This window comes from Falco punctatus, assembly GCF_963210335.1.
Source record: "Falco punctatus genome assembly, chromosome: 15".
NCBI classification, from domain to species: domain Eukaryota; kingdom Metazoa; phylum Chordata; class Aves; order Falconiformes; family Falconidae; genus Falco; species Falco punctatus.
The window spans coordinates 8,615,779-8,641,648 of NC_137595.1; the positions used below are offsets into that span (position 1 = coordinate 8,615,779).

General features: G+C 38.7%; 2 protein-coding genes across 2 annotated transcripts; both read right to left on the reverse strand.

Moving 5' to 3' along the window:
• Positions 1–250: 250 nt before the first annotated feature.
• On the reverse strand, positions 251–15,138 carry HTATSF1 (HIV-1 Tat specific factor 1). Its single transcript, XM_080366105.1, has 9 exons — positions 14,725–15,138; positions 10,688–10,892; positions 10,315–10,362; positions 8,973–9,127; positions 8,044–8,207; positions 6,301–6,400; positions 5,696–5,785; positions 5,105–5,242; positions 251–4,719 (listed from the first exon to the last, which is right to left on the reverse strand). Exons 1-9 carry the CDS (start codon positions 14,890–14,892, stop codon positions 4,435–4,437), a joined length of 1,353 nt encoding a protein of 450 aa, XP_080222231.1. The 5' UTR covers positions 14,893–15,138; the 3' UTR covers positions 251–4,434.
• Positions 15,139–15,869: 731 nt separating this feature from the next.
• BRS3 (bombesin receptor subtype 3) lies at positions 15,870–24,962 on the reverse strand. Its single transcript, XM_080366125.1, has 3 exons — positions 24,474–24,962; positions 21,938–22,289; positions 15,870–21,376 (listed from the first exon to the last, which is right to left on the reverse strand). Exons 1-3 carry the CDS (start codon positions 24,902–24,904, stop codon positions 20,969–20,971), a joined length of 1,191 nt encoding a protein of 396 aa, XP_080222251.1. The 5' UTR covers positions 24,905–24,962; the 3' UTR covers positions 15,870–20,968.
• Between the last annotated feature and the right edge of the window lie 908 nt (positions 24,963–25,870).

Genomic DNA, 25,870 nt, shown 5'->3' on the forward strand with positions numbered 1-25,870 from the left:
ATAAATTATCTCAAAACTGATCAGAAAAGACTTGTTTTGTTCAGGAGTTTGTTTATTAAAAAGGTAGTATAAAACACAACCCCTTTAAGAAACAAAATTGAAGACAAATCGAGGATTCTCAGATGCTGTCACAGGTCTAGATATTATTCAAATATGATTTATTTTTTTAAATGTTGGTTTTCTAAAGGATAAATGAAAATGATCAATTTAACTTATCGAAAGAAAATAACCTGTCAGAAAAATTCCAAAGTCATCTTACTGAAAAGTTTAATCTAACAATATACTTTCATATTACAGAATGAGCAAAAAACAATTTGCTGCAAAAGATTTCATAATTCTATAAATATTTTACAGAACTTTCAGAGTATCCTGACAGTAAGACTTCAAGCCTTGTATAATGAGCACTAAAATACACACAAGTCAAATCAACACAAGTACACAACTTACATAATTCATTTATCATACTGCAGTATGTTTCCTCCAATTCAGAAATAAAAGTAAGAATTGAAAATCCAATTAAAAGCTATAGGGATGTATTATTTTATTTTTTTCTTAAGGATTTTTGTTAGGTTAAACAGTTCAAGAATTCAGGGTATGGATATCAATTTTACTGGAAAATTTAAAGGCAAGTTCGGGTTACTATGAAGCATCCAATACCTTTAAGTTTTTTTTAAGTGAATTAAGCTAAGGATTTGTAATTGCAAATGGATTAACCTTAACTGAATAATGTCTAGGACATGTTTTAGCTAAAATGCACTGCATTTAACATACTAATGATTTTAAGTGAATTGCAATCCTTATACAAAATGTAAGTTGTACGAGAGACTGAAATTCAATTAAAAAAAGTCATTAAAAAAAGTCAGCAGGAGAAACAGATACACATTTTGATGCAAAATGAAACTAATTCTCTCTTTACAGCCGTGTATGAACATTCGAGAACCTGCTACAACTTATGTGCCTTTTCTTTTGGGGCTTTTTGTTTCCAGATGCCTACCTTAGCCATGCTTCCTCAAACCACGTACTCTCTGACAAATACTTGTAACTCCATACAATTACCTTGCCAGCAAACCACTAAACAGCATTTGATTGTAAAGCAAACCACCAATGTATCTTGAAGCTAAGCAACTGATTTTGTATTGCATGGTTAAGAAAGCGATTATCTTTGCTGAATCATGCTTAAGTATCAGTTAATACTCTTTCCCCACTGTTATATTTAAGAGGCTTCACATCCATTTCGTTACCCTGTGCAAATTAGTAAAAACAGCTAGAGAAACAACTGAATTAGCTAAAAACAACTAGAGGAATCTAGTTCAAAGTTGAGCAACAATGATTATCCACAAATTGTTTCAACCTGCTGCTAGTTGTTTTTGCATAATATATGGAGGGAAGGAGACAGCTTTTCTTAAAACAAACCTCTCACCAAAAGCCTAGGGATGAAGGAACATGCAGTATACCGGGATTGGAACCAAAGAAATACTAGAAACTGAGCAAAAATTTGATTTTGTCACTTCTAATGAGTGACAAACCATTAAAAAGCACTTTTAATTAAAGAACGAATACAGTGAAAACTGCATTAGGGTTTTAACTTCTTACCAATTTATGATGCTGCTCAGTCAGGAAAAAAATGTAAGTTTAAAAGCAACTCAGCTTGTTCAACTTCAGATTTGTTAACATTTGGTATTAAACATTACTGCTTTACATGACAAGATTTTAATAATCATACTTCAAAACAGTGATTTTAACTTTTGTGAAAAAAATTATGTTCAATTTATAAAATTTTCATCGTTTAAAAAAATGAAAAAAAATCAAAAGAATTCAGTCTCACTGAAAATCTGCTGAAAGGAAAGTCACAGCTGCATTAACCTCTCCATAGACTACTAAATGCCTCAATAACTCAATCAATAGTTTATAAAAATATATTTTTACATTTTACTGGGGAGTAACAGAGGTAGACAAAAGGAAAAACCAGTCTGAGTGTAATGCCGCACTTCAGAACAACATGTTTGCATGAAAAAACAGCTTTTATTTCCTTAAGAATCCTAGTTAATAGAAAAGCCAGTAATGCATTTGGTCTCAATATATGTCGGTGCTTGACTTCACTGTTTAGAGGAAAAGGTGAAAAGACTTAACATCATGTTTGACTTTTGAAGCAAGCCAATCAAATTTGTACACCAATCGGAGAGAGGAAGGTTACTGCACATATAATGATTATTTTTCAAAGTCTTTTCAAACACTAACACTAACCTTATTTTTTTATATCTGATACCATAAGGGTTCATAGAACTGTACAATTTTTTACATACTTTTAAGTTTCCCTGTATCAGCTGCAATTCCACTGTAAAACATGTGATTTAACTGTGTAGAGTGTTACATGACTAGGCTCTCAAAAAAAGAAGTTAACACTATAGTCTAACAGATCTAACGCCTGGAGTCTAGAAGCTGGAAGAAAAAAAGGAGCACTGAAAGCAATAACCTCCACACTACATTACACTCTCCATATGCAAAAAACTCCAGCCCTCAAAGGTCTGTGGTGCTTATTACCAGTAAAAATAACTGAGGCAGAACCAACACAACTCAGAGATGTAATCTGAATATGCCACTACATGCAGCCACAAACCAGGCAGTATTTCAGATTCCCCAAATTGTTCAAACACCTGTTTCGCTGAAACGTACAATTCACACACTCATAAAAATGAGAAAATGGTCTTTCTTAGCTGGCAAGAGTTACAGGTCTTTATAATGCCACTCAAAAGTGGAAATCTGTCATTCCAGCTTATAATGAGCCCCCAGAATTCTAAATCCTGAATTCAAATATCATCTCTCTTGTAAGACCAGATATTTTGTCACAAAAATATACCATTTATAACCATGTGGCAAGTGTTAACTGAGATGCTCTGGTTGGCATAGCTGCCCATACGTATCAATTACACATGAAAACCAAAACACAACAAAACCAAGCCATACTTAAGAGTACCATACAGATTTCTGGAAAAAATATAGATGGTAATCTCAGAGCACAAAGTTTGAATACACCAATTTTCAGTATATTCTGAATATTTCATGATGGAAATATAAGAACTATCATCTATGGTCTTACAATCCAGTATGAATTAAAAAAATTCAAAAGATCCTCCTTCCAAATCAGCACTAGTAACCATCCATATGAACAGCATGCTATGAATTTAGCACCAATATATTAATGGTTTAGTGCCTATATCCATATTCTCCTATCCTTAGGTATCAATAGAATCGGATTCTAAATTAAGAATGACTGTGCCCAAAATGACTCCCCCAGTTATTTTTGAAAGCCTGCCACTTACTAAGGTATCTAAAGTTAGAATGTCTTTTTAAACCCTTGCTTTTGGAAGTATTTCTAAGAGGGCTAGTATCTGCTTTTTCCATATAAAGGAATATTATTTGAAAGCATATTTTCAAGTATTCTAACTTTTGCACAACAAACTGTAGTTCAAGTTGCCAAAAGCCTTTAAATTTTATGAAACATGGGAGATTTTCCCCACTTTGAAGAGCCTGTAAGGCTAAGCTAAAAATGTTGAAGTGAACTCACACTTACTCTAACAAAGTTAACAAAACCCTTTAATATTAAAGCAAAAACTAAACAAAGTAAACACATCAATCAAAAGCCTATTCTGCATACCTACTGCATACAGACCATGAGAGTTTAAAATCAGTCTTATTTCACTATGGCCTAGAATGTGTGTGCTCATGCATTTCTAGTCTCCTTGACATAATTCCAGCCCTAACAGAAGATCTAAGCATCAACAGAAGATCTAAACAGGGGAAGAAAAAAAATAATTTACTAAATGATGTGATTTAATATTGTATCTTCACTCAGCTTGCTTTATGTTGGCTACGTCAATGCCGTTTGTATTCCACCTCCCTTAAGTTTGCATACTACTCTTACCATTTGCTACTTAATGCATAGCAACATATCCAATGCATTCACCCTATAACGTATCACAGCATCTGTACCATAAAATGATCCAAAGTACTCAGGACAAGAATCATTTTTAAGGATGAGATACCAAGTTCCAAGGCATACAGGAAAATTAACAGTAAAATCCACAAGTTTTGTAATAGCTTTGCATTACTTGTTACATATAGTTACAAAAACTTAAGGGTTATAACATATTTCACACTTACATAATGTAACACTAACACGCATAGTTAGAACAAAAGAAGCCTGACGAGTTTCACTGCATTCTTGGCAACTTGAGTTACTTTACCTGAACAGCCAATTAATACAAACTTTTAGAACCTCATTAAATACTGCTTTTAATGAAAACTTCAAAGCACACAGTTGATGACATTCTAATATGCATATGTTCCTATGAATATTGTCTGCAGTCACCCTGAAGAAAGGGATAAACTCAAACATCACCCTAAAACCCATGCTTTCATAAAGCATTAAAGATGTTATGTATCTGCTTCAACATCACTGCCTGCAAGGCTGCTGTCTGTAGATGGAGCACCATCTTCATTAATGCCCTCACCATTATTCTCCCTCTTATGGGCTTCATCATTTAAATCCTCCTTAGATGTGTCATTAACTTTTGAAGGTTGTCTGCCTTCAGGCAGTTTAACACTACTTGTTGCAGAATCTGAATCAGCCGTAGTTTGTTGCTCCTTTGCATCAGGATCCTCTAAAAATGATCCCCACACCTTGAGCCGTTCTTCCCTTTCTCTTGCAGTCTCCTCCACCTAGTCAAGATACGTTTATACACATCATTAAGAAGTTATACTTGTAAAAATGAATATTTACACAGATAAAGTTATACATTTATATTGCAGCAATATCTCAAGACTTCAGTAGGCCCTGTTGACTGAGCACTAATGATCTGTACATCCAGTGGCTAATCCTGTAAACTGGCATCTCCAACACGTTATTTTTAACATCAAATGGGTCCTTTAAATATTTGCTAAATTGATTAATTAAGGATGATATTCTGGAAACATCCTAGAAGTTTCTGAGAGGAAGCAACATAGGGCAGGGGTGGGCAGGGAAAGGGGATGGGAACACCAAGCACTTCTTAAATCTGTTTTAACTGGAGGAAATATTTGATGAAATAAGAGCGTGAAAGGTTACCTGATAATCTGTTACACCATCCCATGTTTCAGCACTGAGCTGACGGCCACCAAACCACCTTCCATTTAGAGTTAGCTTGCACAGATCTGCTTCTGTTGCTTCTTTAAATGACACAGAAGCCACGCCATCAGGGTGTCTCTGTAAGGAGACACAACTTTCATAGAATCACCAAGTTCAACCATTAACCTGGCTTTTATTCCAACATCTTTTAGACTGTACAAGATCAGTCAGGATATAGCTCCTCTCCGATCATACATAATCATGTTCGAAAAATTCAAATGGCAACTTTACAGATTTTATTCTATTGGTACACAGAACACACTTTATGAACACAGAAAACAAATGTTTCAGCTAGTTTAGCTACAGATAAATGTATTTTTACATAGTTTGCCTTCACACAGGCTGAAATAGGTGCTTAGAAATTAATTTCAAAAACGTTTATTTTAAAATACTGAAAAATTACGTGGAGTTTCCATGAAATAAACACATAAACCCAAATAAATGCTCCACTCTTATTTAAAGAATTAAAAATGTTTTGCACATTTACATATTACATCAATTCTGCCAACACAATATGTAAAAAATACCTACATCAAATATGAGAACCTTCTTTACTTGACCAAACTTTTCACACTCTGTCCGCAGATCTTCTCTGATCTCATTTAGCACTAACGGATCCTCCTGCAATGCAACCACACAGATTAAATTAAACAAAAGCACTTCTCTCAGCTTTATTTTTGCTCAATCACCAATGGAGTGCATCTGCTAATCTATTAGAAGTTGATGAATTAAGTGTTGTCACATTGCATTTTCAAAACCACTCACGAGCTGGCAGACAGCCCTTACCTGAATTTAATAAATGGTACCTACTGATCAGGCTATTTTGTGCTTGTTTCTCCACTGTAACATAGTTACTGTTTACTCCTCCTTCCAGCCCCAAAATGAATACTTTCAGGACGCACACAGAAAAAAAGGCAGATTCAAAAAATACATTCTTACCAACGTCTTTTTCTTGCTTTTTGGAGATAGATAAAATGAATTTTAAGCAGATGCTTGGTACAGAAAAAAACCCTGCCTTAACGGTAAGTTTAATTTTGTTCTCATCTGCTTAGAATTTTGCTAAAATTCTTATAGCAGAGTTCAGACAACATTAACTGTAACAGCACAATCTAAAGTAGCAAAGTGCATCCTCCTACCTCAAAGTCCTTTGGGTGAAACATATTCCTGATAATGACAATGCGTTCATGTCTCATTCGAGTTGTGCCATCTTTCTTCTCAGGCCTCCAATCCAGCTGTCTAATGAAATGAAGCAACAGTAAGAAGATATTGTTGCGGCTCTCTTCAGTTTCTACAAGTATTTGTTGAAAAAAAATGATTAATTTGACATTTCTTGCAATACATCAACTAAAACATTTGTTTTGACAGAGAGTTACGTTATTCTTTTACAAAATGCAATAAACACCCAGTTTTATCACTTCCACAAAGCAGCTGAGGTTTTCAGGTACTTAAATGCTCATAGAGGGAATACAGATTATTTTAAAAATCAAAGTATTTCCTTAAAAACATTGAAAAAAATAATCTTCAATTCCTTCCTAATATCAGCTCAGATACAGGAACCAGCTGATGCCAAGTATAATGAAACTATTGGTATTTTACCATTTTTTCCTAACTTACTTTGTAAAAAAGGGATTCACTCTTCCCCTTGGTAAAATTTAACTGCTTTTATTCAAACAAACATGCAAGAACACCTTCAGTCTTACGCAGGCATTGCTGCAAGATGTATTTTGTTCCACAGTGTACACAGCCACTGCCACAAACTAGCCATGTAACCCAGGGCATCTGTTCTATGACTTTGCCTTCTCACGAAAAATGTTACTTCTCGTAGAAATGCCTACTTCATATCCTATTACAAAAAAAAAAAAAAAAAAAAAAGGACACATTCACTTACACTTTAAAATCTCACAATCTTATATTGTGGGGGAGGAGGGGAGAATTGGAATCTTAAGTTCCTTCCTGTACTTTAGCTGAAGAAAACTTGGATTTCCAATGAAGGTAGTTTTGCAAGTAAATTATGCTCTTCCACTCAAAAGGAACACCAGCTGAAGTGAGTTTATTCACACAAATCATTGTCAAATGCAATTTCATTATTTTCATACATCTCTCTCCACACTGGAGACTTCTTACAGCAGGCACTGCAATGTATCTTCAGGGCAGGTACATTTCAAGCTACTTTTATTTTTAATTAAGATACAAAGTAGCCTTTGCTCCCTTTTAATTTGGCAAAATGCTTCTGCATCACTATTTAAAATGTTTAGTGGAATGCTGCTTTCATTGAAATATTGGGGAGTCCTATATACTCAAACTTCTTTCTTCTTTAGTCCTCATCATCTTGGTTCCAAAAGGCAGAAAAAAAAATTTTAAAATGACAAAAACAATGAATCTAGGTACAATTGAAAAAAACAGTGTATTTCATACCAGAGAGAGATGTCTCGGGGAATCTACAGAGATACTTCAGTATTTGCTCCTATGGCAGCTAACATCTCTTGCCCTTTGCAACTAGTACAGTAGAAACAATACGTGGACAGCCAGAGTGTTATTACCTTGTAAAATTAAGTCTAGATATCGTGACAGGACTTGCAGTCTCACACACTGAGAAAAAGTCTTTTATTTCCCCAGCATTGTAATACTTTCTGCTACATCTGAAAGGATCTGGGTTCCCTATGTATTATTTTAATGTGTCAATCATGAAGAAGTTCATTATGCCAACATTTAATTTAGAAGTTTCTTCCCTCCAAATGTATGTTATTTAAGAGCTATTTCACTGTCAGATAAAAATTCAATTTTTGCATAACTCTTAGCATTGCATTTGAAAGAAAGCAGCGCTTCACTAATAGCACTTATAATTCAAGCAATATTTAACTGAAATAAAAAATACAAACTTCTGCTGTTGGGACAACTTCTTCTTGTAGTCTTTACATTTCTTCTTCTTTTTGCTTGCATCATACTCCCCCTTCAGTTGAAACTTTGCAACTTCAACATGCAATTTATAGCCTCTAATTTCTGCCTCATCCAGAAGTCTCAATGCAAGTTGAACTGATTCTCTCTAATTGAAGATAAAACAGAGCACAAGCTTTAGAAATACATGGCACAGTCAAATTATTCCAATAACATTTCATAAAGAATATTCTGCTAAGAATCAATTCCCTGTCACCGAAAACCATAATGCCATCTCTTCCAAGTCTCTTGACACACAGCTGGCAATGCTTTTTTTACCAAACCCCAGTATTTCTTCACCACTGCTATAGCAGATGAATGCTCCCGAGAGCAGCTGCATACATTTCATTCAAGTATTTCATAGAAACCAACGTGCAATGGTCAAGCAAGCTGAACAATTTAAAAGACATGAAGGAAATATTACTGCAGCCTAAAATTTTATAGGTTAATACAGAATGCAAGAACAGTCCTGAACCTAACCAGTTCTCAGCTAAAAGCAGTAAGTACAGGACTACAGTATGTTCCTTCCCATCTCATTATTTTGTATTCTTGGCCACACAGTGGCATATTTTAAAACTAAAAGGCAAAGAGGTCACCCTTTTCATGCCGTAACCACCAGCACCCCAGGCAGGAGCATGCAGACACATGTTCAGCAGGTATTACGGACATTTTCAGGGGGAAGGTAGGCATGGATAGGAGGAAACAAACAAGCTGCACAAGCAGATAACTGGGTATTTCTGGAATAAATCTTTAAAACAGACACCTAAACTCTTAAGTTATACTTTAGGTATTTCAAGAATCTTCTATGATTCAGAAACAGTGGCCACAAGTATCTGCAATGGGAAGGAAAGCTGCATTTCAGTGCATCACTGACCTTTAGATAGCAACAGAGGCCATCTCCTTTAAGATTTCCTTCTTTATCTTTGTACAATTTGATTTTGTGTTCTTCTGTCTGAGGATCTCGCATAATGATACCACATTTTGACATGACTTGTACAAACTCATCTTTTGTAATGTCTGGAGGTAAACCTGCAAAAATTAAAACAGAAAGCTTGAGTATGTTCAATTCTTTTAAAAATTGCATTAGGAAAAAAGACCGCCAGTGTTTCTTTAAATGAAATATCAAAATTAAGAACAAAATTTTACATACACTGTAAGGAAGCACTGCCCTTGGGACCAGTATTTTTTATATTACCTTTTAAACATTACATCATACTGATAATTTGCCAATCCTTTTATTTTTTAATAGGTGTAACACATAGCAACATCTTTGTGCTCCCTAATAGGCAGACCTAGAGCTTTAGAGCTATACATGATACTGGCATGATACTGACAAGGCCCATGCAAATGTAACTATCCTGCCCAAGTTTCAATTCCAGTCAACCTCCAGGAATTGGAGACACAAAAAAAAACCCCAAAAAACAAACCAAGAAAACCCAACTTATGAACAACTATTTTCTCCATGCACAAATTCGACCAAACAAGCAAATGATGATGTATGGAGTTTTTAAAGTCTCACCTTTGAATTGAGAACAAGAAAAAGAAACAAAACTGAGAAGAAAATCATGTGAATGTTCCATGCTAGTTTGTCCTGAATGAAGATTTTTGAGAACTCAAGTGTGCACATTTCTGTGAATGCTCAGAACCACCAAATGTACCTTCGTGCATGCACCTAAACATAGCACCTCAGCATCCAAACCAGGTAGAGAAATACCATAACAAATGCACAGATAGTTTCATTTAAGCTTCCCTGTTACCTGCCCATTCTGTTCCCAGCATTTTCTTGTACTTATTGTTTCCTCCTTCTAATCTAATGATTTAATGATCTATTTAATAAATCAAATAAAGATTAAAATATTAAGTGACGTGTATAGTCAATACACTAACTTATAAACTTGTTCTCATTACCCAATTCCTTAGGAGCTTGCAGAAATTTATTTTCTTGGCTGTAGCTTATTTAAAAAAACTAGTATTAGTGACTTGGCTGACACAGCTCACAGAATATCACATTTAAAAGATAAAAGCATGGAATATGTCCCTTATATTATTTCCCCACATGGGCAATTTAAAGGTCACAAAGACATTAAGCCGTCAGGAACATAACATTAAGTAGCTTGCAAGTGACAGACTGAATAGATAATACGAGAACTCAGTGAGACATATATGAGTCTCTTTTTACCATATTTAGCTCAAAATAGATAAATGCTATTACTTACCAGTCACATAAACATTTGTGTTTCTGTCTTCTTCAACATGAAACCATCCTAAAAAAAAAAAAAGATTTAATACTCCGTTATGCCAATATATTAAACATGGGAGCATACACTGATGTTCACATTCCATCAGATTTCTAAGAATTTTTGCTTGCTAACAGGAAAAGCTCTTAACATGCCTTACATTTGCCTTTTTTCCCCACCATGTACACAGACTTAGGAGAACAGCTGTGAACTACCATACAATTTTTAAACCATTCTGGAAGTTTTCAGAACCACCCGTATCTTTACAGTGTGTAACACTGAACAATCGCCAGTTACCACTCAGTACTACACAGGTTACAGCTTACACAGAGCAAAACCGTTTGGTACCTACCTGGCTCAAGCTTTCGTTTTTCTGGTTTTTGTTTTGGATCTGTTTGTTGTGGTCCTTTCTCATTTGCTGATGGTTGTGTTCCTGATGTCTTAGAACTTACTGGTTGCTTACTTTCAGTTGCCGTGCCAGAAGCAGAAGAACTGTCTTTATCATCTGCATGGAAGCCATAGTTGGCATGGTATGTTGCCAGGAAATCTTCTGTTATCTGAAAAGAAATTAGGAAAAATAATCCAAAATTTTGAAGAATTCAGGTTTGTAAGTGTTTTAAATTTAATTTAGATAGATGATGGTCATTTTCTAATCTGGCAACACAGAAAATAACAGTATTTTAAAACTGTCTTTTAATCGTCTCTAAAGCCATACATACAAGAACAATCGGTTCAGGCATTATCTGAACTAGACCAACACACTAACCCCATACAGCACACGAAGTTTTTAAACAAACGTTTCACTTCTGCCTCTTTTCAAGCAATGTTTTCTGCCTTCTAGACAAATTGGTATTGCCTGAAGGACAGAAACCAAGGGCTCCTGACCATGTTGAAGAGATAAAGTGACACTGACAGTAAGCCAACAACTTCTTCACGGATTATGAACAACTGATATTTGTAGGCATCTGCCTTTTCATAGAAACATTTTCAGAGGTGACACATTTGCACTTACAGACAAGAAATACTGCACTTAGATGGAGAGGTAGCTTGACACACTGTTTATAAGGCTGTACACCCTATACCCTATTAATACATAAATAATTAGCTTGCTCTTTTCTACAGCGAGACAATATCCGGATAAAATGTAAGATTGGCTAATGTCTACCTTTTAGAGACCAAAAAATCCCTACAAATTACACCCAGCATTTCCAGCCAGGTAAGTTTTAATACCAGCCATCAGCCATAACATGCAATGAGATAATAAATCATAGCTGCTTTTGCTAGCATCACTGCACCACGAAGTATTTTCTGAAGTTACACACTCTGAAATGATTTATTCCCAAAGCTGAGCCTTAACCTTTGAAAATTTACCTGACACTAACCTTGCTGCACTTTCTTCATCCATGTTCAAAAGAGAACAAAACTTAGTATCATTAAGCTATTGTAAGAGAACAGCACAATGGACAGTACTAAGTGTCAATGATAATAATGTAATCTTTTATCTTCCATAGTGATTTGAAGCTTGATATTTCAACTCTAAGCTTTTATTATGACAAATAAAAAATGCAGAATGCACAGGCTTGTTGTGAATAACACAAGATGCCATGGAGCCTCATCTAACTTAAAAGTCTAGCATGAAATAGCTCCTACACTAAAGATTTGCAACACACCTCAATCAGAAATGTAAGTGGCTGCTCCTATAGACACAACACAACACCAAGAGAAAAGAAGAGTACAACCATCTTTAGTGAAGAAAAGAAGACTCTGTGTTCTAATCAGGTTCATTATATTTGACACTAGCAATCTTAGCAAATCCTTGGCTTCACAGTTGATGAAATCCAGAGAATTAACATGCTTCTAAACTTTCCTGTGAACAGTATTACTCATTTTCATCAGAGAACCTACTGATAAATTACTGATTAAACCTGCAGCAACTAGCCACCTTCCTGCAGCAGTATTATTTTTCAGCTTCATGGGGAACCACCTTCTCATGTAAAGCTAAATTTATTCTTAGCAAATTACCTAACACAGACTTTCAAGTTTTGCCAGTCTTTTTTTTCCCCCCATAGTATGCTATCATCCTACCATATACACCATTACAACTACTTCAACATAAAATGCGTTTTTGGAAGCATAAAGGAATTCATACAAGTATAAAGGCTTTTGTTGGAACTTAATGTTGTACCATGTCTGCACAGAAAACAGTCACAGAATTTCTTTCTTGGGGCTCCAATCCAGTTGTGGTGGAGAACATCACAGAAAGAGATCAGGTCTATCTCCATACCCACACAGTTGTACAGTCTGGAGCAATTAAGCTTATCAAAAAAGAAATACAATACTACAGGACATGCTAGCATGCAAATAACTACTGGCCACACTGAAATGGAAAGGAATAGATTAACCAAATGAAGAACAGATACCCTACACTTAAAGAAGACATCCATCTGTTTTTTCATAGCAAGCGATGAAGGAAGGCAGATGAATTCAACATGCAATTCTGTGCTATGTCTGTGAAGGATGATAAAAAAACCCTTGTATCCATCAAGACAGCACCATTGAAAGAAAAATTATGAAATAATTACAGAAAGTTGCAATCGCTTTTATTAAAAATTTGCCTCCATTTTTTTCCGGAAAATATCAACAGTTAGTATCATTAACTTTTTGCACTTCTTTGAAATGTGCTTTAGAAGTTCAGCAGATGCCCAATTCCCAAAGTAGAGTAGCAGTGCAATACTAGTCCGTAGATTATGATCACTCAAGACAAGTCAGAATATTTTAATCTTTTGTCAAAGAACACTAATAAAAAATTTTATTACTGCTCATGGAGTAGAGAAAGAACTACAACTTCTGGCTGCTGTGGTCTCTTAAAAACTATTTAGATAAAACATTCTGTTGAATAATCATCAGCAAAATGAAGAAACCTGAAATATGGTATCTAGCTCAATGTCCTATCTACGACACATAGTGCTTCACAATAATTCTTTACCAACTTCTACTATACATCATTTTTACTAAAGAACTTTGCTGTTCCTATATAATCTGTCCAACCCTTAAGGTTATCTCCTCTCCAAGACACAAATTTGAGGGAAGAAAAGCATTTAGAAAAAACTAATGTCCTGAGGAGACAAATTTTTAAAAGAGGTGAGCAAGAGGGGGAGAAACAGAGCAGGGGGAGGGAAGGACCCTTTTACTATGTTTACTTGGATATAGCACTCCGCAGGGAGCCAGGGATACTCGGCTATCCACTGCTCCATTTTCCGAGTCTGGATTTTTCACATATTTTTACCCCTCCGTAAGCCATCTGCTACATGGACACCTTACTAGGTTTACAGACATATAAACTTGGCACTACAGGGTTCACTCTCACTCAGATTCTCTGAATTGCAATGAATTCAGAGCCACAAATAAGAACTGGTATATTATGTTTATCAAGTATATACAAATGTCTTAATGCTTCTAAATTAAGTAATTGCCCTCATTGATTGTTATGCAGTAACAAAACTACTGTTTCACCTGCAGATCAGTAATTGGCTCAACACATTAAATCTGTGTTCCCTCTCACTTTGAAGAGCCATGTTGTTAGAGTAAGTTCATTTTTTATACTTACAATAGTTAATTTAAAAAAAACACCAAAACCAAGATGAAAAACTGCAACATGTTTCCATTCTGTGCAATGCCTCTAAACCAAATACACTTAATTTTCAAGTGTATTTCCAAGACCCAAGGAGAGGGAACAAGGCATCTTTTACACATGCATTGTTTCCAAATAGTAATAAAAGAGGGATATACTACTCCATTTTCACCTAGACCTCTTTAACAGACTAGGTCACTTCTTTCCTGCCAACAGAAAGACAGAGATCACCATAGTTACTGTGATAAAGAAACCTAAGCTTGTCAAAGGCAGTACCGATCCGTTTTAATCCACGAATATAACTGTGACTTCATGCCAGGCCCGAGCAATTCTACAGATTCACAGCCAAGGAGAAGAGCCAACCTGCAGCTCGTCATAACAAAAGAGCAGAAAGCAGCCGGTAAGGTTACAGACAGATGGAGACAACGCCAGCTGCCGTGGGTCTGCCTACACATAACGAGTGTTTCAGCACTGCAGAGCCTTCGCAGCCGACGCCCGTGTGGCTGGGTGCAGACAGGTGAGGCACCTCCGCGGTGACGAGGCCCAGCATCAACAGTTCCTCGCTCTCACCGTTCCCCGGGGAAACCTGGGCACGCCAGGGGAAGGGCTGCCCCACGGCGGCCTGCGGGCCAGGCAAGCGCCACGCCGGACCCCGCGGGGGCCGCAGCCGGGCCAGGCCGCTCCTCACAGCGCCAGGAGGGGAGGGGGCCGCGGTGGGCCCGGCCCGGCTGCCCTCAGGGAGCTCCCCCCGCACCCACCTTGGGGAACCAGGCCTTCTTCTCCCGGTCCCACTCGTAGGCGGCCCCATCGGCCGGGTCCACGTAGGTGAAGGGGTCGGCCTCGCCCTCGCCGCCGGGCTCGGCCTCGTACTGCTGCTGGAGCTGCAGCTGCCGGTAGAACTCCTCGTTTCCGTCCTCGCCGCTCATCCTGGCCCGGTCGGCGGGCCTCGGCGGGGGGGTGGACTGGCGGAGACGCTCGCACCGGGCCTAGGCACCGGCACCGCCGCCTGAGACGCCCGCTCGCCCCGCCCCTCTCGGCGGCGGGGCCGTAGAGCGCGGGCACTCGCAGCCGGGAGCGGCGGGAGCGCGCAGACCCCCTCCGCCTCACGCGGCCGGTGACCGCCCCAGAGCCCCGCCGCGCGCAGGAGCGGAAGCAGCCCCCCACCCGCGTACGGGTTTTTCCGCCCTCCCGCCCCTAACCCACGCTTCAGCCACTGAGCGGCGGGCTGACTGATCACGTGACAGAGACACAGCCAATGGGAGGGAGAGAGGGAGGGAGAGAAGGAGGGAGGCAGGGGGCTCTTCCTGGAGCGGGCCGGCCGCCTGGGGGCGCGCGGTAGGGGGCGGGGTGTGCTTTCCCGCCTCTGGGCGGGCCCCGGCCTGCAGGGACGGCGCAGCGCGAGGGTTGTGGCTGTGGCGGCGGCGGTGGCGATGGCGATGGCGGCGGCGGCAGGCTGGGCCGCGCAGGGGAGGGCGCTGCTGGCTCCAGCCTTGCGCCTTTCCCTCAGCCTGCAGTCTGTCTCACCGCAGGCAGGGCCTTGGCGTGAGCGCGGCTGGCCCTGAGGCTGGGAGATCCTTCTCGGCCTGCTGTGGGCGGGGAGCCGGGCCCGGAGAGGCCTTGCGTGGAGGCTGGTTTTAGTTACATGGAATCTTTTAAGTTGGAAAAAACTTAAAGATCATCGAGTCCAACCATTAAGCTAGCACTGCCAAGTCCACCGCTATGATAAAATAAAAGCCTGCTAAGGGCCAAGAAGCGCTGAAAGTATTTCCCCCCTGCTGTGCCTTGGGCAGCACTGAATGGTCAAGTTGCTGCTGTCAGTTGCGCTGTGCAGTTAGCTGGCTGCCATCTGCCACTGCCACTGAAAGTCTGTATCCACACCCTACCAGAGGCAAAAATGAAACCAAGAAGAGGTGGGTGAGATGAAAATGGCTTGCTAAATATCAAAAAAACACATTGGTTCTTGCTTCTCCCTGGGCACTTGTTTGTGGTGCAAATGGGTTGAACAATTAAGCCTCCGGGGAAGAGGCATCTGCTGCCTGGATATACCGAGGTGGCACAAGTATCTGCTGGCCACAGGACAGGAGTGTGACAGGCTGAGGGTGACCAGCTACAGCTGTTGTGCTCCCTTGGGAAAGGGTTGATCCATTGGTACAACGCAAAGGATGAAGCTTGTCTTCAAAATTTTGAGTTGGTTTGCATTAATGTCTGCATAAGTCTCACAATGAGTTCTTAAGCATTGTAGTACTCTGTGGATAATTAAATATTTTAAATCAAATTTTCTTACTCAAATCAGTTCTCTTGAAATAACTTAATTCAGAGCCATCTAGTGGTTTTCACGGTGTCATCCAGACAGCATTACACCAAAACCAAATTCAATTGCTGAAGTACCTACTTCAAAGTATTTTTATTTAGAAGATGAAGAAGCACACTTTAAGTTTTGTTTTGCAAAATTTAACACAGAGCTACAAACCCCAGGTATTAAAACAGTGCATGTGTTTTAAATGAAAATTTAGCTGAACAGCCCCATCGAGGCTGGCAGTGGCTGGCTGCCAATGACAAAGCAATCTTTCTACTCAGAAATGAAAACAATATTCAGTACAGAAGTTTTCTGGAAATAAGTATTCCAGGAACAAATATATCTTTACTGTCATACAGACTGGAATGATAATAAAATCAAAGACACAATCCTGAGCTTGCAAAGCTCTGCAGGGAGAGACCGACATCATCTAACTGGCTGGTCAACAGACTGTCAGATGAAATTGCTGAGGATATAAATATAGACTTCTAGTAACCTTTGGCTATTACACAAAGAACATCCAGCCTGGTTAATGACATCTTTCATGCTTCAAGAATTTTCTCTTGGCAGGGCTATTACGATAGTTGTCCAAAAATTGTTTTGTGATCACTTATAAACTGACAGCTTAAGAGGCATTTGTATTAGCTCTCAAATAGGTATTGGATTTTGGTGAGGAACATGAGAGGTTTAATATAAATTGCGCTTACTTAGAAAAATTGGGTAGATGTTTGGAGGTAGGGTAATCATAGCCTTAAACATTGTAAGAGCAATGCAATTTAAGTCTTAAACTACTTGTTCGATTTTGGCAAAGTTTGTTACTTCCATAACCTGAGTAAAAATGTGGTGAAGTTTATGCCCACACAGTACAGATTTCCCTAGTGTGCAGATCTGCCTACAGCAAGTGACTGGGGCACTGTCCTGGGGAGCAGGAGATCCAAATTTAATCTCAGACCGATGAAAGTGAGAGCATGTTTGTGTGCAGCAGGGTTAGTGCATGGTAAATCTCATCTGCACACTTTAATGTAGCTATGAGGACAAACTACCTCAAATTCCCTCACACTTTCCACAGACAACAACATGCGTGGTGGCAGCCACTGTGGCACAGTATCTTAATGTGTTGCCACCATCTGTCCTCTTCCTCTTCAGTAAAGACAGCACAGTGAGCCAGCTCAGGGAACTGATTTGGCTGGAAACTTGTCATTTTTTGGGTCAAGAGAGCTTTCCTCTCAGTCACATCCTTGAAAAATTATGATTCATGGCTGCACAAGCACTGCTGCTGCAAGCTGCGTGTTCTGGGGATGGTGCGAAGAGCTCCAGTGTTACTCAGCTCAGATAGTCTGAACTATCAAGAAACGGCATCGCTTGAGCGTCAGTGGGTAGCCCATATTTAACTATGTAAAATAAAACAATACTTTCTAAAAAAGAGGAGGGTGAGCATTAAAATGGCTATAATTTCATAACTGACTTTAATATTCTGTGCCATGTGCTGGAGATGCAGTCTGTTACACTACATCCGTGCTTTGACACAGTTTTGTTCTTTTTTTTGGAATTTTTGTTTTTTTAAACTAAACCAGCATCTTGTAGTGACAGCACAAATTAAGAGAACTGATATTAAGCCTGTTACTAACACAAACATTATTACATTCGTATGTATTAAAGCTGTTAATGCGTGCATCTCAGTCACAAAACAAACTATAAGAAAGGTACATCCTAGAAATGGTATTTATTTACTCAGTAAGACTCCATATGAACAAGACCTTTGATAGCGTCTTGCCTTTCAGTATTTTTTGCTTTTTTTCTACCTATTTTTTCATTGTAGATATAAATAGTATACTAGTTATTCATGCCAGTTCTTTGCTAAATAATATTCATTATTTCTGTAAATAGACATTATTCCTTTATGCTCTTATACAATTACACTTGTATTAGCTAGGGGTGAAAGAACTGGTTTTTAGACCACTAGAAGAGATTGCAGAGGAAACAACTCTTTTCCCCTAAATCCAGTTATGGTAATGTGGAGACATTTTATGCGTAATTATATGGGGGGAATAGATGGAACGAATAATATCAACTTCCTTAGATAAAAATAAATGTTGACCAATATATCACTCCAATACAACATGTCATGAAGATTTGAAAGTACAGAATTACAAAAGCATAAAGTACAGAGAGTAGTTAAATTATGGCTCAAAATATTGCCAGTCTTTAACCAAAACATGTGCAGCATATAGCAAAACCATCAATTTTGTAGCAGGATATGTTAGCAATAGACCATCCAGTTAGCGTAATTACACAAGCAAAAAGTAGCTGCATGCAAAGCAAGGAAAATGATGAATTAGGAAACTGTGGTATTAAGGGCTACTGTGAGGTGTAGCCAAGGATTTTGCAGCGGGAAATTTGGTTTCCAACAGAGACAAATTGTGAAGTCCAGAAACATGTGGCAGATTTGTTTTCCAAAGGCTTTAATAAATTGGAATAAAGAATGACGTAAGGAACTCTACTGTGCGTTGATTTTTCTTTTGTTTGGAAGTCCCTACAGTAAGATCCAGGAAGATAAAAATAGGCTCATAAGTGTGTAGGCTTATTTATTTATTTCAGTCTCACCCTGCAGCTCCATTGAGAAAAAAGGAAAAGGGGAAAATACCAGTCCAATATGTTTGTTGTATTTGCACGTAGCTCACTACCAGGGAATGTGTTGTATTAAGACCAAGAGAGTAAAATAAGGTCTCTGGAGTCTGATTTGCCATAAATCGTATTTCTGTGCTGTTATATTTCCATTTATTTCAGTGGTCCTATCCTGGTGTACAATTGGTACAATAAAAGGGAGAATCCCTTTGAAAATTAGTGTTTATAGCCTTGCAGCTAGTAACATGAAGAGTGTAGTAAAATAAGGCCAGGCGTGATGGCATTAAAATGGACTGGCATTAAACTGGTTTAATATGGTGACAGAGGTTGTATTCCAACACCCTTGGGATTTATCATTTGCTTATATTATTATGATAAGGGCAGTCAACAGAGAGAGACTGAAAACAGATTTTCTCATCTTACAGTGAACTCAAATAACGGTGCCTTGATGGATGTATGGATTTCCAACAATGTGTTGTTGGGGCTCTGTGCAGCTGGAGGGGTGTTATATCTTCAAGGATTAGTTAAAATTGAAACTTCTGTGACTGACAGCACTATTTTGTTTAATTTATATGTTGCAACCTCTCTTCTATACTTCAACACACAAATTCTTTTTTGAGATAGAAGTCCCTTAGTTTAAGCAATGGAAAATATATTGTGCTTTCTATCACTAACTCCCACAGAAAATTTTGCTTCAGGGTACACAAAATTCATAAAAATAAGTGTCATTCAACATTTTTGTAATGTGGGGTAGGAAGATTTGCCTCCTGTATTTCCTGATGGGAAGCCAGTCCCTGCCAGCAGTGCTTCTGGGCTTTCTAGGGATGCCCAGGCTGCTCGTGGTAGGCTGTCACTGACCTGCCTCTGCGTACAGAGTCACAGTATCAGTGGATTTGAGATTAGAAGGCCTATCTCGTAAGGACAGTCTATCCTAATATTAAAAAGGGTTACAACTTGAATAACAGAAAATTAGTACAATAGAAAAATCAAGCTCTCCCAGCATGCTTGAAAATGTGCAGACCACTGAGATACGACCATGTACACTACAGCAGGAGTGGATCTGCAGGGGTTGGGCTGACCCCTTGCGCCATACACTTTTGGGGGCTTTATTTCAAATTCATTCTAGTCTGGTTCTGTGGACTGGGGACACAGTTTCGTCTGAGGGAAATGTGGGTTATGCACTCCAGACCACTCTGGGAGACGAAGTAGGGCAGGAGGGGACGTTTGAGCAGTTCACTTCAAAAGCGCACTGTGAATCCAAACTAGAAATCTAATACAGATCCACCCCAATTTCGTGATGTTCAATCACTATAACAATAAAGAACTCTGCGCTTGTTGAGATCTTCTGCCCATAGATTACCAAGAATTTCACAAGTGCGGTTAACAATGATTATAGCTTTTTAAGAGAGGTGATCACCTGCTGGTTCCCTTGATTTCCTTAGGAACTGACAAGGGCACCTCTACACAGCAGCCAGCTCTTACCCAGAGTTTCAAAGTCCCCGACAGAGCAAAGGCTGGTGTGGATTTAGCCCATGATGCTTTTTCTTTTTTTTATTACACCATACTTCAGACCTTAGCTTTCTTTCATTTTAGCATGCTTTCTGATAAGTTTGCCAACTTTCAACATTTGGGACAAGAAAAGAAATAAATAAAAAATCTGCCTGGTTGACCGTCTTATGAAGATACGTGGGTTTGCTTGTTTGCTGTAGATGCAAGTAGTTGACAGAGGGAGCTCTCAGTCACAAGTCAAGGAAGTCACGAAGACAAAACCATCCTCGCAGCCAATTCTCGCACCAACTCTGCTGACTCCTGTCCTGCCCAGTCCAGGAATTCCAGTTAGGGATCCGTGTTCATGCTTGGGAGCATGAACAATCCCTTTGAGCTTACACTGGAAAGTTCAGCTGTTGCAGCTTCTTCTCCCACACAAATTGATTTCTTTATGGTATATTTGAAAAAATTGAGGAAATCCTGACAAAAACTCTGTCACAGACAGGGCAAGGCATGGCACCTCTTTCCGTGATGCCAGTAGTAGTGAACTGATGGCAAAGGCTCAGTTTCTGTCCTTTTTCATCCCAGATGGACTAAACACTTTCTTCTTCTTTTGTGATACTATAATCTGTTAGCAGTGTAACACTGATTTCTGAGCCATGCGTGCTGCCCGTAACTGACAGGGCTCTGGTAGGTGTATTACTGTGGGTAGCACTGGGAGGCTTTGTACGAAATTTTGCCTTACAGCATGAGACTTGCTTTTTAAAATGTTGCCGGAAACTTTTGCTTAGCCAATAAAGAGCAAAAGGATTGACGCAGGAATTGCTGAAGGCCAAGGCACGGGAAAAAATAGTAGCTATCAGATGAAAGGTGGAAGCATCTACAGAAGCATGGTATGTAAAAGAGCGGTATAGGTAGAGGATATGGTTAGGCAACCAGCAAAAGGCAAACAAAGCAACAAGCACCAGCACTGTTTTTGCAACTCTCTTGCGGGATTCAATCTACAAGAAAATAATGAATATCTGGTATTAATAGCAATTAGTAACACATGTTTATGTAGTTGGTGCTGAGTTTCAAAGGGGTCTAAAAGTCTAAATGCATTAGTAACCAAAAAACCAAAATGAAAAAAAAAAACAACCCCAAGAAACCAACAGAAAAATAAATCTATTTAATAATTTTTGTAACAAAGTATTTCCAGTGCAGAGCACATTCCCTTTCCATTATAAATCACATGGCAATCTCATCTAGACTAGGGTCTAAAAGTACAATAGTTAATATGTCAGCTCACAATTCCACATTTTAACTCCTGAGTTTAATGGGGTCATATTAAAGCAAAACAAACCCCATCCCTCCTTTGGAAAACATGCACACTCACACAGTAAAGTTAATGAGTCATGAGCATGTGCTGAAGTGCATAGCTGAATTGGGATTGCTAATATGGGCTGAGTTTATGGAGCTTTTTACTCCATTGTCAGGTAAAGGATTTGCACTCAAGAATTCAGACTTAATCAGCACGATAGATTTTGGAAAATTGGACACTTTAGTGCTTGGTCATAGCTTACCTGCTTACGGGCATGACCATGTTCTTCTGCTGGCATGTTGGCTGTACTTTTATATAAAGTTCTGGCAATAAGAAAATAGTAGACAGAAATGACAGCTAAGGGTACAATATAGAACACTAAGAAGCAAACCAGGGAGTGAGCTTCCTGCAGGATCTTCTCAGATACAGGATAGGGAGCACATGCCTCAAAAGTTACATTTTTCTCAGGATTGGTGAAAGAATACAAATCTGAAAAAACAGCCTCTGGGATAGCAAATATCATGGAGATGATCCAAACACAGCCAGCTTTACAGCACGTCTTCAGGAGCGCATCCGAAGTCTGCAGTTCCAGGGGCTTAACGATGGCTCTGTACCTAAACCCAACCAACATCATTGTCAGAACAAATACAGAAATAATGCAAGCAGTGACAGTGCAAACTTCTTGAGGATAAAGCCATCTCTGTTCTTGCTAAAGTGAAGGTAGTAGAATCGTCTTGGAAATGAAAACAGGTACTAGCTCTTTGCAATCAAGATGGAAATGTAAGAGTTAGCTTTAAGCATGTATTTTAATGACTTGGCTGGCAGGACTTATCATTAAAGCCTTGCTACGTAAAGGTGACTTCTGCTGTTTGGGTTAAGATCAGCAAGGGCAAACATTTCTCCTACGACATTGCCTAGAACGGTAAATGAGGGAATTAGCATGCAAAATTGGTATGGAACAGATTAACTACTTTATAAATACATGAAACCAAGCATGTACACCTCTCCTTTCTTCCATGTTGTTAAGATCCCAGCTAAGTGCAGTGATCTGACTCAAAGTAATGCTCCAGTATTCATTCATATTTATAAAACTGGAGCTAACAGTGCTGTTGATTCATGACTGTGATTCTGCAGCATGTGGACTGAGTCAGACGTATGAGAAAAATCTGGGTAAACGTATAGATGTGTGAAGAATTGACATCGTACAGGACCAAGACCTTGGAGCTATGATAGATAGTCCAGTGAAAACATCACCTTAATGTTCAGCAGTAGTAAAAAAACATACTCCAAACCCTAAAAAACCAACACAAAAGCAAAATGGTTGGAATTATCAGGAAAACAATGGAGAGCAAAAGAGACTACTGTGCAATTATCTGTGCCTCAGGTTCATGCAACTTTTGAACACCGTGGGCTGCTCTGCACACCTTAACAAAAAAAACACATACTAAGTATAGAATATAATGTGAATAGCCTGGAGAGGTGGGTAAGGATCTCTGTCTCTTCTGGGCACGAGACCCAGGGCCATCGAATGAAGCCACGTGCAAAGCAAAATAATGTGCAACAGGCAGTGAAAGTCATTGCTAAACAAGTTCAAGAGGCTGAACAAGGTTCTAGAAGAGAAATCTATTGAGGTTATTAAATAGACAGAAACCACATCTGCTCAGGAGGTCATCGGAAGGCTTAAGTTATAAGCGTAGTGTTGGATAGTGGTTTTTATTCTTCCTGTGTGTCTTTTCTTGTCCTTATACTACTACTGCTGGAGGCTGGTATTGGCCCACATGGACCCTCAATCTGACCCAATGTGGCCATTCGTATGTTGGCTGATTTTTTTTGGTAGTACAGTAACAGCAGCATTGCTTAAATTCTGGACACATGAACTACTTGCTGTTACATACAATCCACAATTGCTGGCCACAATATGAAAATCATTTTCTCTCTTAACACTAAAATTAATTTGGGGGCTTTTCTGCTCCTTGACATGCTCATACCGATTGAACTGAAATCTCACGTTAGTTTTGTTCAGTTTAGTTAGTTTAGTTCAGAAAAGAAGTGCGTGGAAAACTGATTGATCAGCAACTCCTGACAGCAGTCAGATGGGAGCACTGATCCCTACTAACAGTGCTGTTGTCGTCACCTCAGTTTAATTTCAGAACCTCTGGGCTAAAATATCTCTGGAAAAGATCTAAGAAGTATAAGAGAAAATATTAAAATTGTATCTTGTTGCACTAAGCACTTATCAAGTGGAATATTAATACAATATTGCAGTAACTATCAAATTATAAGCCATTCATTTGTCCCCCAGTCTGTTCTGTGTTTTCTTTTGGCTTTTTACCCCACATGTCAATCATTTCAGTTCTAGAATTTTAGAGCCTCGCTAAGTGCGTAGGACAAAGGATTTCCACTCAGTCATTTTCAGTTTTGTTTTTCCTCTGCACTGACTACTTTAGTGCACCACTAGATAGCACCAATATACTGTCTTTTCCATGCCTTAAGCAATTTCCCTTTCCTATGCAATTGAGAAAAAACCTATGTACTATACTTCAAGCTATTAAAAGGTCAAAAGACTTGAAGAGTCTTTCTCACTTCACGTTAAAAAGAACTGCTCAAATTTTTAACACACATTTTAAAATTAAATGGGAGAGCAGTTGGTTGGGTTTTGTTTTTTTCCTATTGTTTTCCTATTGTCTATTATAACGTGCCATTTAATATGGTGCAAAATGATCATTTCTGCTCTTTTATTAATTTCTAACTTCACACTTGCGGTATATCTCCTGGCAAATCAGTTGCATCAGACCCACCTGTCAGCACTGAGAACAGTCAGGGTAAACACTGATACTCCAACTGAGGTTAACTGGATAAAAGACAGCAGCTTGCACCCAATTCTTCCGAAGAGCCAGGTATCCACAATGTAACGTGTTGCATCTATAGGCACACAAGTTAATAAAAGCAGTAGGTCTCCAAATGCCAGGCTGGTGATGAAGATGTTTGGAACCGTCTGCATTGATTTAATCTTGAAAAAGACTTTGATGAGTATAGCATTTCCAAGGAGACCCACTGAAATGATCACAGCATATGTAACATAAATTGTGCACAGTATTTCTAATCCTGGAAAGGAGTCTTCAGTCCATTTTTCATTTGTGGTTTCATTATCAGTGATTGATTTCAGTTCTGTACCGTCTGTAGATGCACACAAAGTCTGATTAGCTGAATGCAAGTATACTTGAGACATTTCTTTAACTGTTTCTTCTCCCCAGGGTGGACTTAAATTGATCAAAAAATTGTTTAATATTTAGCTTGCAGCATATCAGCAAGGTCAATAGAAAGGTACAGATCTGCGTCTGAAATAAAGATTCCTGTTGCGCATTAACTACTTTCATCCCCTTCTGGGTCTCAAAACATGCCTAGGAGAAATGCACACAGATCTTGTTCTGAACTGTGTAGGAGGTGGAGAATTTTTTTATTGGCTTTTCAGCTAGTGGAGCAGAGAGGGAGGAGGAAAAAAGAGAAATGGAATTTCTTTAAAGATATTAGCTGAAATGATGTTTTTTTTTCCTTGGAGGTATCTGGCAAGTAAATCTTGTATTGTAATCACTGTAGTGTCAGGATTTACATATTATCTAGCAAATACTTGTAAATGTTTTTCAAAATATTCTAAAAAAGAAATAAAATGAAAACTTGAAATAGTTTCCTCAATAGTACAGGTAAGAATAAAATATACTAACTTAACACAAAACTCTGCAGTATACCTTAATGGCAGATAAAATATCTCAGAGTATAGAGAGTATTTGCTGAAAAAGCCAGAGACAGCCTGTGCTTGTCTATGCTCTGAGTAGTCTTTCCATCACAGAAACGCAGTGACCTTCCAAATGGCAATAAACGATCAAAATTTATGGCCATAATCCTGCTAACACTTACAATCCTGCTAACACTTACATTAAAGCTTAGGTTTGTCCCACAAACAGTCCCATTGCCATCAAAAAACCACAGCTTATGCTGAAGTGTGAACGGGTTTAATAGATAGTTGCTGTTATTTTGCAATATGTATTTATTTGCTTTGGATAATACAACTGATGATTGAAATCTTCTGGGAGAAAAATCACTTTTCATGATGCTATATCAATCAAACATGTTAGTACTATGGGTTTTCTTATGTTTAGCTTAGTCAATACTCAAATCTTAAACTCTGCTGTGATGA